This window comes from Eptesicus fuscus, chromosome 2 (genome assembly GCF_027574615.1).
Source record: "Eptesicus fuscus isolate TK198812 chromosome 2, DD_ASM_mEF_20220401, whole genome shotgun sequence".
NCBI lineage: Eukaryota > Metazoa > Chordata > Mammalia > Chiroptera > Vespertilionidae > Eptesicus > Eptesicus fuscus.
Window position 1 is genome coordinate 68,229,746 of NC_072474.1, and position 14,653 is coordinate 68,244,398.

A 14,653-nucleotide genomic window follows, 5' to 3' on the forward strand; every position below is an offset into this window, starting at 1 on the left:
GAAAGAAGGAGAGCTATAAAAATCTGTGGGAAAGAGGAAATAATTAGTTCTATACCAATATTGAAAGCAATTAGTAAAAATGGGTAGGTAATGGCAAATATTAAAATGTCCTGTGATTAGCATTAAATACAGACCCAAATGCAGTATCCAACCATTGCATCAGTGGAGTGTTAAGTTTTATTTACTTGATTTAGCATTTGTTTACTTTCTCAGTCCTTGAATAAGTTAGAAATGTAGAAAAGTCGTACTTAGAACTCAGATTCATTTAATCTAGAACTGATTTGAAAAGGGTAAGTAGGAGTATTACTTTTAGACCAGGCCTTTTAGTGAGTTTGGGATGCTATAACAGAATACCATAGACTATATGGCTTATACAAAGACAAACTTATTTCTCACAGTTTTGGAAGCTGGAAGTATAATATCAGAGTGCCAGCATGGTCAGGTTCTGATAAAGACCCTTTTCTGAATTGCAGATAGCTGTATCTTATACCCTCACATGGCGGGGGTCCTGGGTGCCTGCGGCTGGCCAGAAGAAGGGAAGCCCAGGTCCCAGGTGCCTGCGGCCGGTCAGAGGGAGAGAATCCCGGGTTCGGGGGCCAAGGCAGAGGCGGTTAGGAGCTATCAGGCAGGCAGGGGAGCAGTTAGGGGTGATCAGGCCAGCAGGAAGAGGAGTTAGGGGTGATCAGGCAGGCAGGCAGAGTGGTTAGGTGTGATCAGGCAGGCAGGGAGGCAAGCAGTTAGGAGCCAACCGTCCCGGATTGCTAGAGAGATGTCCAACTGCCGGTTTTAGGCCCGATCCTGTGATCGGGCCTAAACCAGCAGTCGGACATCTCCTGAGGGGTCCTGGATTAGAGAAGGTGCAGGCTGGGCTGAGGGGACCCTCCTCCTAGTCCCCCGTGCATGAATTTCATGCACCAGGCCTCTAGTATGGTATAATTTTAGCTCATAAGCTTTTTATTGTTTTTACTTTTTTCTCTAATACAACTCTACAGACATGATATAGTCTTTATTAATATAAAGTTACTTTTCCATGGTATAGTCTTTTATAAAAAAGAAATAGTTTGATTCAAAAAAGGTTAAGAATCATTAGTCTATAGCCTCCTTTGTGACTATGATACAATGGATAAATGTATGTGCATATGTACAAATATTTGGGCAGGTTCACAGACTTGACCTTGCTAAGTGTTTTGATAAGAGCTTTAACTCTGATTTTTCAAGCTAAAAGAATAGTTACAAGTGATGCCTCCAATTAAATACATCTTATTTCATTTTGGGTGGTGGGCACACAGTACAATATACAGATCTTGTAACATAGAAATCTACACCTAAAACCTATATGATCCTTTTAACCAGTGTCAGCCCAGTAAATTTCATAAAAACATTAAATAATTTGGAAAAATATTCATCTTACTTTCTGTAGTGGCTACCATTTTTCTCTGAGTTTGCAAAGGATTCTAACTAGCAGCTGATGTGCATAATAGTCTAATAAAGCAATAGAATATAAAAGGTTTTATCTGACATAAGTAATTGAGAATATTTTAAAAGGGTAGTCTCATAAAGAAAAGTGAGACCATTCTGACCCTTGTTAAGTTTTTTTCTAAAATGTTACTGCAAAAGTAAGCATTAACCAAATGAAGGGATAATTCGCTGTACTAATATCATTTGACTATTTAGACTTAGAGTTATTAGTGGCTCATGGATTCAAGGAGGTTTCTTTATTTGTGGTAAAGTAAGGTTAAAGAACTGTTTGTTATTTTGGTCTTGGTCATGTCAAAATTAGCAAACTAAGGTAATTGTTTCTAGAATTTCATGACCATATATATATATATGGTCATGAAATTCTAGAAACAATATATATATATTAAGAGTTCTTTTTCTTTCTTTTTTAGGGGGTAAAGTATCCTATTTCACTATGATGCCATATAAAATATTAGCTGAAACTCATTATTTATAATATTTATATTTGTAAATAAGTAATTCCAGGTCTGGAGATATTTCTCCATGCTTGGGGTCAGGCTCTCTTGATGTGGGAGGTAGAAAATTTGACTTTACTCTTGCCTACACACCTGGGGCAATAAAAGCACAATAGTTGTGTGTTTTTTTATTGTTTAAAGTATTACATATGTCTCCTTTTTCCCCGAGTGACCCCTCCTCCCAGCCACTCCAACCCCCCAGGACAAGCCCCCACCGCCGCCTCAGTTTCTCTGTTTATTGGTTATGCTAATATGCATGCATACGTGTCCTTTGGTTAATCTCTAACCCCCTCCCCCTCCATTGTCTTCTCTCTGAGATTGGACGGCCTGTTCAGTATTACCTTGTCTCTGGATCTATTTTTGTTCATCAGTTTATGTTGATCATTATATCCCACATATGAGTGAGATCATGTGATATTTTTCTTTTTCCGATTGGCTTATTTTGCTTAGCACAGTGGTTGGTAAACTGCGGCTCGCGAGCCACATGCGGCTCTTTGGCCCCTTGAGTGTGGCTCTTCCACAAAATACCACGTGTGGGCACGCACGTACAGTGCTATTGAAACTTCGTGGCCCACGCACAGAAGTCGGTTTTCGGCTCTCAAAAGAAATTTCAATCGTTGTACTGTTGATATTTGGCTCTGTTGACTTATGAGTTTGCCGACCACTGGCTTAGCACAATGCTCTCCAGGTCCATCCATGGTGTTGCAAATGGTAAAAGTTTTTTCTTTTTTATATAGCAGCGTAGTATTCTATTGTGTAGATGTACTACAGGTTTTTAATCCACTCATCTGCTGATAGGCACTTAGGCTGTTTCCAAATCATAGCTATGGTAAATTGTGCTTCTATGAACATAGGGGTGTATATATCCTTTCTAATTGGTGTTTCTGGTTTCTTGGGATATAATCCTAGAAGTGGGATTACTGGATCAAGTGGGAGTTCCATTTTTAACTTTTGGAGGAAACTCCATACTGTTCTCCACAGTGACTGCACCAGTCTGCATTCCCACCAGCAGTGCACAAGGGTTCCTTTTTCTCCGCATCCTCGCTGGCACTTGTCGTATGTTGATTTGTTGATGATAGCCATTCTGACAGGTGTGAGATGGTACCTCATTGTCCTTTTAATTTGCATCTCTCTGATGATTAGTGACTTTGAGCACGTTTTCATATGTCTCTTGGCCTTCTGTATGTCCTCTTTAGAAAAGTGTCCATTTAGGTCTTTTGCCCACTTTTTGATTGGATTGTTTATCTTCCTTTTGTTAGGTTGTATAAGTTTCCTGTAAATTTTGTAGATTAAACCCTTATCTGAGATAACATAGGCAAATACTGATATGTTCTCCCATGCAAAGGGCTTTCTTGTTGTTTTGTTGATGGTTTCTTTTGCTGTGCAGAAGTTTTTTATTTTGATATAGTCCCATTTGTTTATTTTCTCCTTAGTTTCCATTGCGCTAGGAGCTGTATCAGTAAAGATATTGCTACAACATATGTCTGATATTTTGCTGCCTATGACTTCTTTTAAGATTTTTATGGTTTCCTGTTCTTACATTTAAGTCCTTTAACTATTTTGAGTTTATTTTTGTGTATGGTGTAAGTTGGTGATCTAGTTTCATTTTTTTGCATGTATCTGACCAATTTTCCCAACACCATTTATTGAAGAGACTGTCTTGACTCCATTGTATGCTCTTGCCTCCTATGTCAAATATTAATTGAGCATAATAGCTTGAGTCTATTTCTGGGTTCTCTGTTCTGTTCCATTGGTCTGTATATCTGTTCTTGTGCCAGTACCAGGCAGTTTTGAGAACAGTGGCTTTGTAATACAGCTTGATATCTGGTATTGAGATCCCTCCTACTTTGTTGTTCTTTCTCAGGATTGCTGCAGCTATTCAGGGTCTTTTTTTATTCCAAATGAATTTTTGGAGAGTTTGTTCTAGGTCTGTGAAATATGCCGTTGGTATTTTAATGGGGATTGCATTGAATCTATAAATTGCTTTGAGTAGTATGGACATTTTAATGATGTTGAGTCTACCAATCCATGAACATGGTATGTTCTTCCATTTGTTTATGTCTTCCTCCATCTCTTTTTTCAATGTCCTGTAGTTTTTCAAGTACAGGTCTTTTACCTCCTTAGTTAAGTTTATTCCTAGGTATCTTTAATTTTTTGGTGCAGTGGTAAATGGGATTGTTTTTTTAGTTTCTCTTTCTTTGAGTTCATTGTTGTCATATAAAATAGCCATAGATTTCTGGGTGTTAATTTTGTATCCTGCTACATTGCCAAATTCATTTATTAAGTCTAATAGTTTTTTTTATGGAGTCTTTGGGGTTTTGTATGTACAATGTCCTGTCATATGCGAATAATGACAGTTTTACTTCTTCTTTTCCAACTTGGATGCCTTTTATTTCTTCTTGTCTCTGATCATTATGGCTAGCACTTCCCAGCACTGTCGAACAGGAGTGGTGAAAGTAGGCATCCATGTCTTGTTCCTGTTCTTAGGGGAAATTATTTTAGTTTTTTCCCATTGAGTAAGATGTTGGCTGTAGGTTTGTCATGTAAAGCTTTTATTATGTTGAGGTATGATCCCTCGATTCCCACTTTGCTGAGAGTTGTTATCAAGAAAGGGTATTGGATTTTGTTAAATGCTTTTTCTGCATCGATTGATATGATGATGTGATTTTTGTCTTTCAATTTGTTTATGTGATGTATCACATTTATTGATTTGCAGATATTGTACCATCCTTGCATCCCCGGAATAAATCCCACTTGGTCATGGTGTATGATCTTTCTAATGTAATGCTGGATCTGATTTGCTAGAATTTTGTTGAGAATTTTAGCATCTATTGGTCATCAAGCATATTGGCCTGTAATTCTCTTTCTTTGTGGTGCCTTTATCTGGTTTTGGAATTAGGGTAATGTTGGCTTCATAGAAAGAGCTAGGAAGTGAAGAGTACAATAGTTTTGAAACTTACTGATCAGACAGACTGAGAAACACTGCTAATCCTATATAATAAAAGGCTAATATGCAAATTGTCCCTTCGACTGAGAGTTCTACCTGGAGTTCAACCAGGGGGCGTGGCCGACGGCCAACTGCCTGTGGCCCCTCCCCCATCTGGCTCTGCCCCCAGTTGCCCCCCCACCCTGATCGGGGGCGGGGCCGGTCAGCCAACTGCCTACAGTCCCTCCCCCAGGCCAGCTGGATCCCACCCGTGCACGAATTCGTGCACTGGGCTTCTAGTAATATATATGGTTCCTGCTGAATATTTTTTGCAAAGGTATTGTTAGGCAGGAAGGAATCCAGAATTTAGAGTATACCAGGAATTGTGAAAATGAGTATTCTAAAGTAAAGAACAAATTAGAGCAATTAACTGCATGCAGTATTTTGTAGGTATGGCAAATAGGGAAAGCTGAACTAGGATTAGCAAACCTGAAAACATGCTTTACTATGGCTTCTTTCAGATGTGTTTGAATATTTTGATGTGCTGCAAATAATTGAAAATAATTCCAGTTATCATTAAAGGAATTAATTTGAATGATACCTTTTCATTAATTATACTGGTATATGCATTTTATATACAGATCCTTATTTTCTACTTATTGTAGCTGTTAGAATTACTGCAATTTCCATAATGCTTATACTGATACTAGAGGCCCGTTGCAGGAAGATTCCTGCAAGAATAGGACTTCCTTGTGCCTATGCCTGCAAGAATAGGGCTTCCTGCGGACTGAGCGAAGCAGAGAAGGGAGCGAAGCCCGCCTCGGCAGGCTTCGCTCCCTTCTCCACTGCCTCGCTCCCTCCCATCTCCGCTGCCTCGCTCCCTCCCATCTCTGCTGCCTCGCTCCCTCCCGTCTCCGCTGCCTCGCTCCCTCCCGTCTCTGCTGCCTCGCTCCCTCCCGTCTCTGCTGCCTCGCTCCCTCACATCTCCGCTGCCTTGCTCCCTTCTCTGCCACTTCGCTCCCTTATGCAGCACTTGGCTTCCTTCTACACTGTCTTCAGTCTTCGCTCCGCACCTGCATATGCAAATTAACCACCATCTTTGTTGGGTTGATTTGCATACTCGCTCCTGATTGGCTGCTGGGCGTAGTGGAGGGAGGTCAATTTGCATGTTTCTCTTTTATTAGTGTAGATATTAGATTTTACTAACCCAAGCAAGCAAATTCTAAAGATGTGTAAACATAATTTGGTGTGCTTAGCTCCTTAGTTTGCTTATCACTTGTACACACGTGTAAGACTTTGTTATTTCAGTAGGGTACTATGTTTCCCTTTTGTGCCACTTTTATTTCATGTAATAACCCATTGAAGACTTGAGCCTTATTTTACCCATTGTCAAGACAACCAGATGTACAGGTCATTCAGGTATTTGGCTTTTGAAATATATGGATTGTTCTTGTATATATTGTTTTTCTTTTTTCTAATCATATGTTTTTCTCTTTTTTTTCCAACTCCCAATCTCTTTTCAGGGCGTAATTGACTACATTTTCTATTCCAAGACTCATATGAACGTGCTTGGTGTCCTGGGGCCTTTAGATCCTCAATGGCTGGTTGAGAACAACATCACTGGGTGTCCACACCCACACATCCCTTCAGACCACTTCTCACTGTTAACACAACTTGAACTCCACCCTCCACTCCTGCCTCTTGTCAATGGTGTTCACTTGCCTAATCGGAGGTAGTGGAGTACTGCCCCGCAAAGACGGGGATCTATTGCTATGGACCTGTACAGTTGTAAATCAAAGTATATAGGAGTGAAGTATGGCCATCCTTAAGCTGCTTCTTCAGGTTCTTTTCATTATGTGTTTGCTATAAGATTTTGTACATTTTTGTGCATATTGGCATCATTTGGCACTAGAGCTGGAACCAAAGTATTACTCTTTCCAAATTTTTAATTTATAACATGTTTTTAAAATCGACCTTCTTCATATTATATTAAGAGTCAGCATTCATAATTGATAAATCACCAATTTGAGGCCCAACAACATGTATTTGTTTTTCCAAAACAAATATTTTCCTTTAAATGGTTTCAAATGAGCCAACCATTTTTGTAAAAGGCAAATTTTAAAAACGATGTAAGATTTTAAACTTAATGGTATGCCTTGCAGGGAAAACTTTCTTGAATTTCTGTTTTCCATTATAACTGATTTTTGGCTCCCAAAGTCATTTGCACATTAACAAAGCATTTACATTTACTAGATCTGTACATAAACTATGATATAGCCTATAGCCATAAGAAAAATTGAGAAATTAAAGATGGTTGCACAATATACTTTCAAAATCAAACAGTTAACTGCACATGACAGTTTGTTGGGCAAACATTTTTTAGTTTGTTTTGTTTTGTTTTTTGTTTTTTTGAGGAATCACTCTGAATTTTGTTCCCCTTTTAGTTATAGACTTATTGGAAGTATTAATTTTAAGCCCAACTCTCCAGTTTATTTATAGGGAAACAGCAGGTAATTTTTACTGCCACACATTTTGAAAATAGAATTTTTGGTATATTTAGGAAGCCCACAAAATTAGTGTCTAGTATTTTTCATTATTCTCATCTACCCTTTTCTGCCTGGTTGTGCTGGAAAAAAATGTATTATATGATATATGTCATTTTTGCTGGTATAGTCAAATGTTTAAAAAATAACTACTGAATGAAATGGCCCTGATCAAAGTTTTAGAAGATGAAAGCTGTCCAAGTATTTAATGTGTTTCCCAAAGTAGGTCAAGTGGCTCTTGGTTTTGGCTTTGGGGGGCAACAGTAGAAAGAATTTGGAGAGAAAGAGACAGGGAGTAGTTGAAAACCTTGGATCATTTTTCCTGACTCTAGTTGCCAAATGGCCATTACATGCTTTAAATCTTTGTTTCTATTGTCTGTCAGGGTTGAATTAAGAAGCTACTGGTTTATTCCCAACTCTTGATGTTCTTTAGATATGTTGGAATCCTTTTTTTGCCCATGAGGGGCCAGTTGAAAATCTATGACTCGAGGCAGTGAAGATAATATCATTTTCTGGGGGCGAAATTGGTTGGCTACTTGATGTTAATTATGGCACAGTAACAGGAAAAGGTTGTGTCTGTGTTTTTAAGTTTTTCTTTATTCTGCTTTTTTGCTGCTATAAAAGTTTTCTGAATTTATATTTTAAACTTTTCATGCACTTTACTGTTTCTAGTCTCAAAATGTGATATTTTTAATAAACAAGAAATTTTCCATTATGTGAATGAAATTTTAAAATAAAATAGCCTATATTTGTGTCTCACTAATATATAAAGTACAAGTCAAATTTAAATTATTTAATTAGTTTTAAATGTATACAATTAGTCTCCTCTTTCAAACCTGACATCTTAGGCTGTTTTATTAGTCTTAAATGATGCTTTTCCTTTGGTTATTTCATACTAATTTCTTCCGTAGTAAATCAGGCTATAGAATATAATATTTCCCTGAAGGGTAATTTTAATGGGATGAGGGTGGTGGGATGATGTGATACCACATATGGGATTGCATCAGAAGGTTTCTGTAAAGCCTAAACTCCCTTTTAAAAGTGCCTAGTGATGAGGCGTTGTTTGTCATCTATTAAAATTGGAATGTCATTGTAGTTGAGTGAAGTTTGATGTAAATAAAATATTCTTTTAAAAATGTTAAAATATCAGAAGAAACAAACACACAAAGAGACAACCCTTAAGATGACAGATTTTCCTCAATGTGCAGGTATCCCTTCTTATATACCTCAAGCATTCAACATCTAGCCATGCAAATTGGTTACCTGAAGTATAGTACTGGAAAGTAGAATAGCATGAAAAACTTAATTTTGTGGACATTACCTTTTTTTGTAATCAGCTACTGTATGTGTTATTTTAAACCCTTTGTTTTGGGTGGGTTTTCTGCTCTGGAGGTATATGCACTAACAAAACATTTTCCTCCTTTCATATACGCATGTTAATTAGCAATGTGAGCAATATTTCCTACCATACTTCACTCCCAATATTTTTTGAGATGTTTGTATAAAATGGAATTTAAAGTTCACTTATGATTGTATATGAACCACAGAGGAGCCCATTTATTAATAAAAACTTTTTTAATAGTTAAATGTAGAGGGAAAATAAAATTTGGGAAACATTGTAAACAGCTTAAGTTTATTTTGTGTATGATCGAGGCACTCTGTTGCAGGAAGGTGTGTAATTGGGTTCTCTCTGCTTCCAAATGCACTCTTTCAGACCATTCATTATCCTGTGTATTTTTAATGTGGTTTTAATAAATGTTGGTAGTAGCTTTGTTGAAGTAGGTAATTGTGTTATGTTTTGGGTGGCACACTTACTTGGGGCATGGTGACCCAAATTTCATGTGCACGGTTTCCCTTCAGCCCACTGCCCAACCTTCACGTACCCTTCACCCTCTGTTACCTTTGTAAAAGGAGTGGTATCTGTTTGAGCTGCCAATTCAGATGATCAGAAATGCTGCTCTCCTCAGTATTGTCTTGTTAAAACCCATGCCATTTGGAACTTTGGCAGTGACAAGCCAAAAAAGGAAGAGGTGAATGACATATGGTATATATATTCAGTGAGAATAAAATATTTATGCTCATATGCTTTCTAGTTCTTAGAATAAGTTAATAAGCTTCATGCCATTGGGCTGCTGCATATTTTAACTGAAGATAAAGGAAAATTTGGGCATTTTTAGATTGTGCTAATGTGTTTTTTTAACTGTTAAATATGATTTCTGCTATTTATCTAAGAACTGGAGTGTTCTTTACATTTATTACAACAGTGTTGTTTGAGGACAGGAAAACTGCACTGTTTGCCGTTACAGCAGCCATGCAAGTGCATGTGAAGTCACCCACTTTCTCAGGCATCAGTATCCGCCTCATAGCTTTACACATCGTGATGGGGAATATCGCAGCATCCTCAGGACTGACATCTGGGAAAGGCTCAAGTCCCTTACTGCTCCTTGCTTGTTGACTTTGTTTTAAAATATTGTGCCTGGTGTCAACTTTTAAGCAACAGCACTGCCTAAAAGCAAGCAGAGAACAGAATCCCAGCACCATTCTATAGGCAACTTTTTAGAATTCAGATAGAGTAAATCTGTTCAAGATTTATGATGTTTTATGTAAAAAATTTTTGTACAATGTAGCTGAATGTTTTTGTTTTTCATATCCTTGATGTAAGGCGTGTGAACGATTGTTTGAATATCACATGTTAAAGTCAGGTATGGCACAATGGGTTCTGAGACCAGCTTTCCCCCTCCCATTTGCCTGTTCCAAACTCTTTGTTTTCAAATTACTTTTCTGGTATTCATAGGCAAATATTTAATTTTGCTAATAAGCATCCTGTGTGAGTGTATTAAAGAAGCCACTGTGTTTTAGTGTTGTAGTTTGCAGAAATATAAAGCTTCATTTCTAATTTGTCCCTTTTCTTTGGTGTCTTAAAGTTATATATTAAATGCCAGAGAAGCAATGAGAAAGTTGAACGATATCTGAGGCTTATATCACTTGATTCCATGGTGGGTTATATTAGATTTGAGGATGTGGCACATTAAAACTGGAACACGGGCAAATGGATTGTGATCCATTTAAAAATTGTATCTCCTAAATATAGTTAAATGGGTGAAAATTTAAGTTTGTTGAATTTCTAAGAGTTTCTAAAAATCACTAATGCCATCTATACTTTCAAATCAAATAGCAGGGCATAGAGAAAGCACAAGAAAAATATAGGTCAAATGTGTTCGATACAACCAGAGACATATGGTTCATCATTTCTAAATTCAAGGTTAGATGTTCTAGCAATAAAAATCAACTGTGTCCCAATACTTACTTGTTTCTAAGGTCTTATATTCTGAGTTTCTGAGGGATTTTTAATAGCTTTGTAAAACACATTGACTGATTAGTAGCTTCAGTCCCAGAAAACATCATCAGTTTCTGATACCTTTGGCAGGCCATGAAAACAATGGTTTATAGCAAGCAAAGACTTTACAGCACGTTTTCAAAATAGCATTCATCCATGATTACATTTTGACAGAAATGTGAATTTTCACATTTGTAAGGCAGTCTCTTTCCCACCTACCCTCTTCTTAAAAAAAAAAAAAAATCACCTTTCTAAATGTGTGTAAAAAGATTTGTTTAACCCTTATTAATTGTATCATTTTTGTAGAACCCTGAATTATAGGTAGACAAATTAACTAGGGAAATGAGAATATTTTTCTAAGCCAGGAACTTAAACTAAAGTTTTGAAATTGTTTGAAACACAGAAGAGAAATTTTATACTCTGGTTGCTTTGAATGATTCAAAATTTTTAATAGCATCATGATCACCAAATTTGAATTCAAGCGTAAGTACATTAGTACATCTATACCTTGGCTTACTTACCAAAGTTGTACTCTGTTTAAGAACAGGATGCCAAGAGCATCTTTCATTTTACAGAATATGTAAATCTTTATTGTGTAAGTATCACTTAAAGCTTAAGGGTAAAGAGAAAACTCTTATACCTACACTGCAGGGGGTTCTGAATAAGATCCACAGAAAGAAAGGGGGAAAAACATTCAAACATTTCTTTTTAAGAAGGTGGTAAGGGGGTGCATGCATGTTTCTTGTTTTAACCAAATACCCTCCTTATGTAAGTTTCTTTCTTAAATCACAGGTCCTACAGCCAGAAATAGGGAGACACCAGGAAAAGCAAGCTTTATTAACCTAGTTAGTAATTTTTTTTTTTTGCATAAGTTTGGTTAGACTTGGGTTATTCTTGGAACCAAAGGAAAACAAGCGTGTTGAGGTTTTATTCAACAAAGATTATGCTATTGAAGCAATGGAAGTTTTTAAGTAAAATAGTGTTTACTTTCAAAGCATATGAAATAAGGACATTTCTGCCTATTAAATGTTAATTTTTATGGAACATAAGTATAAATTCAGCATTATATTGAAATTAAGTTGTGTCATCAGAAATAAATCACATTACGAAAAGGATATGCAAATGCCAAGTGATATGATTCTTTTGGCATTGATACATTCAGCTTTCAGAAACTTTCAGAAGACATAGTTTAGTTATTTTTTTATACCAGTCTCCCTGAATTTAGATAATTTCCCTGTTGGTATGTCTGTTACTTTTAACTCTGAAGCATAAAAAGTGGTCCTTTCTTGCTCATTTCAGTTTTGTGTTAATTTCTAATTACTGGTATATGACTGTTTCTTTCAAGCTATCAATGGTTCTATGTACCACATTTGTTTAATTAGTTATCTTGGCTCACACGATTGGCTCAGCGCTGATGTGTCAAATAATGGCTTTGCTTCTTACTGAATAAGCTTAGTTTCCTGCTACTTGTTTCAATCTTGATGCAGTAAGTGATACAATAGTCTGGGTGTGTATGCAGAAACTGTACTGCCCTTTCTCTGCTTAACTTGCTAAAAATATATTCCCTTACCTGTGAAATTCCTGAGCGGTGCTCTGCCAACTTTTGGAGGAGGCTTTGGATGGTTGTGTTGCTGCACACTGGATCTGAAATTGTTGTGGCAAATTTCTTAAACACCAGCAGCACTGAGAAGTGCACTATGGGCATTCGTACAGTTGTCCAAATGCAAGCAATTCTTTCATCTAGGAGAAGCTAAGGAATAGAGTTTATTGGAGCACTTGGAATATTTTGAGGATGATGAACATTTCAACTTTGCTTTTATCTCTAGTGGGGTGGTATGAATGGAGTCTGTTTGTTTTAAGACTAAGAGTGTATATGTACCTTTTCTCTCTAAATGGACCAGGCATTGGTCACATTCACCATGGATTAATTTGTATTTTCTATTGTGATTTCTTTTGACTATAAAACAAGTGCCAACTCATTGTCCATGAGATGACCTCTTTGACTCAGTTTACCATTTGAATTGGGAAGGGTTCATTTATTTTCAGTACTTGGCATTAAATTGATTGTTTTGCATACATTTGAGTCATTCTGTGGCCTATAAAGTGTTTTTGTAACTCAATTAATGGTTGAAAGCAAAGCACATGAGTTTAAAACTGAGCAAGTTGTTTTGGTATTTTTCCCCCTTGAATACTTGGTAGTTTCTATTGATATTATTCCAGAACAAATCTGTTTTATGTTGCATATTTATTTTGCTTTTGTTCTTAAAAAAAAAAAAAAGTCTAGCACTAAATTAATTTGTTATTGTATTCTAATCAGTTTAAAATCTAAGATTTTTTTTTCTTAAAATTAGATTTAATGAAGTGCCATGTAATTGTAGCTTATAGTGTTTAATGTTTAATAGATTGGTTCTGTAGTGTTCTAATCATTTAACACTGTCATCCCTGGAGAAAGTGGTTCTACTCTTATTGAACACATTCTCCTTGACAAAATCACCAGCTGATTTATTTTTCTATTTATTACAGTTAAACAGTTGATGAGGTCTGAATCTTGACCAAGCTGCTCAGCTGAGATGTTTTTCACAATAGACACTGTACAAAATGTGTGTGCAAAAGGACACAGTTGGGTGGTAGTATTTTTTCATTAATGTGAACATTGACTAAACAAAGCAGTCCTGCCTTTTAAATCCGTGGCAGCTCAGAAGGGAGGTGCTTAAGAACCTTAACTATTATGTCAGATGACAAAATACTTTTTTTCCATTTTGGAGATTGGGTACTGCTCACACATGATGTATAGGGCTAAATATATGCTTGTTTCCTTGCACCTGTGTACTTCCCTTCTCTCCCTCACTTTTCTTTCCCTGTAGGCAATAAATGGCCATTTTGCAACTGCATACCTTTGTCTTGGTTTTTTACTATTTATGTGTGCAGTGTAAATGTCTGCATTCAGGTCAGTGCATCTCTTACAAAGTGAATTAGGGAGAGCCAAGGTAATTCAGGCAAAAAATTACAAATTCCTGATACATTTTTTTCTGGTGGAAACTACATTACTACTCAAGCACTACTTTGTTTAGAATAGGTTCAGAAGTTAGTCATAGTTATGAGACTTACTTTGGCTGAAGAAATCTGAGTAAAAAGACTTACTTTGGCATGTGTCACTTCTGAGTGGGGCTTTAAGAGCCAGTGTGCAATATTCCCTTTCCTTTCCATGGTGATCATACAAACGTGGAGATCAAACCTCTCATCCCAGATCCTTGAGTGACTGATGAGCAGAGCTCTTACATAGGACATGTAGCGTGAGTTAGAAACAACTGCTAAATCACAGTGTCTGAATACAATGAAGGTTTGTTATTAAGGCATACGGTAATCTAGCCCATCCTGACTGCTAGACACCCTCGGACAGATCTGCTGAGTAACCAATATCCACAGGTGGATCTGCCAAGACCTAGAGTAAGTTCATTCAACAAAAAATATCTACTATATACAAGGTGTTTGGGGAGATATAAGATGGACAGGCTCCCTCTCCAAGAATTCACATTCCAAACCTTCTATTTCTGACACAGGAGAAAATATTGAAGTGTTTAAGTCAGAGTAAAGGTTATCTTAAACCTTGGAATGTTAGGAGGGGGAAGGGTACAGTAAAGTAATTAGAAATTCTGAAAACTATGTTTAGGGACATCTAGTTGAAAAATGATTTTAAGATAGGGTGTGATAAAGACCAGATTATTCTTGAAGAGAATGAAACAACTGTGTAGCTTCATAGGTACTTAGAGAAGATGATGGCAGCTTATTTTGGGAGAGATTACTAACATTGGCAAATCTCTAGCTGAACGCTTAGTGCCTACAGATTTGTTTTTTCTACTAAGGTTTCCATGTG

General features: G+C 36.8%; 1 protein-coding gene across 3 annotated transcripts in view; it reads left to right on the forward strand.

Annotated features, from left to right (window-relative positions):
* The window catches only part of CNOT6L (CCR4-NOT transcription complex subunit 6 like), a 109,329-nt gene extending 95,659 nt beyond the window's left edge, over nucleotides 1-13,670 (forward strand). For all 3 annotated transcript variants that reach the window (XM_054728085.1, XM_054728072.1, XM_054728078.1), the window contains one exon: nucleotides 6,423-13,670. In XM_054728085.1, coding sequence (XP_054584060.1) covers nucleotides 6,423-6,635 — 213 coding nt within the window. In that variant the 3' untranslated portion in view covers nucleotides 6,636-13,670. The remainder of the gene's footprint in view (nucleotides 1-6,422) is intronic.
* Nucleotides 13,671-14,653: the final 983 nt, after the last annotated feature.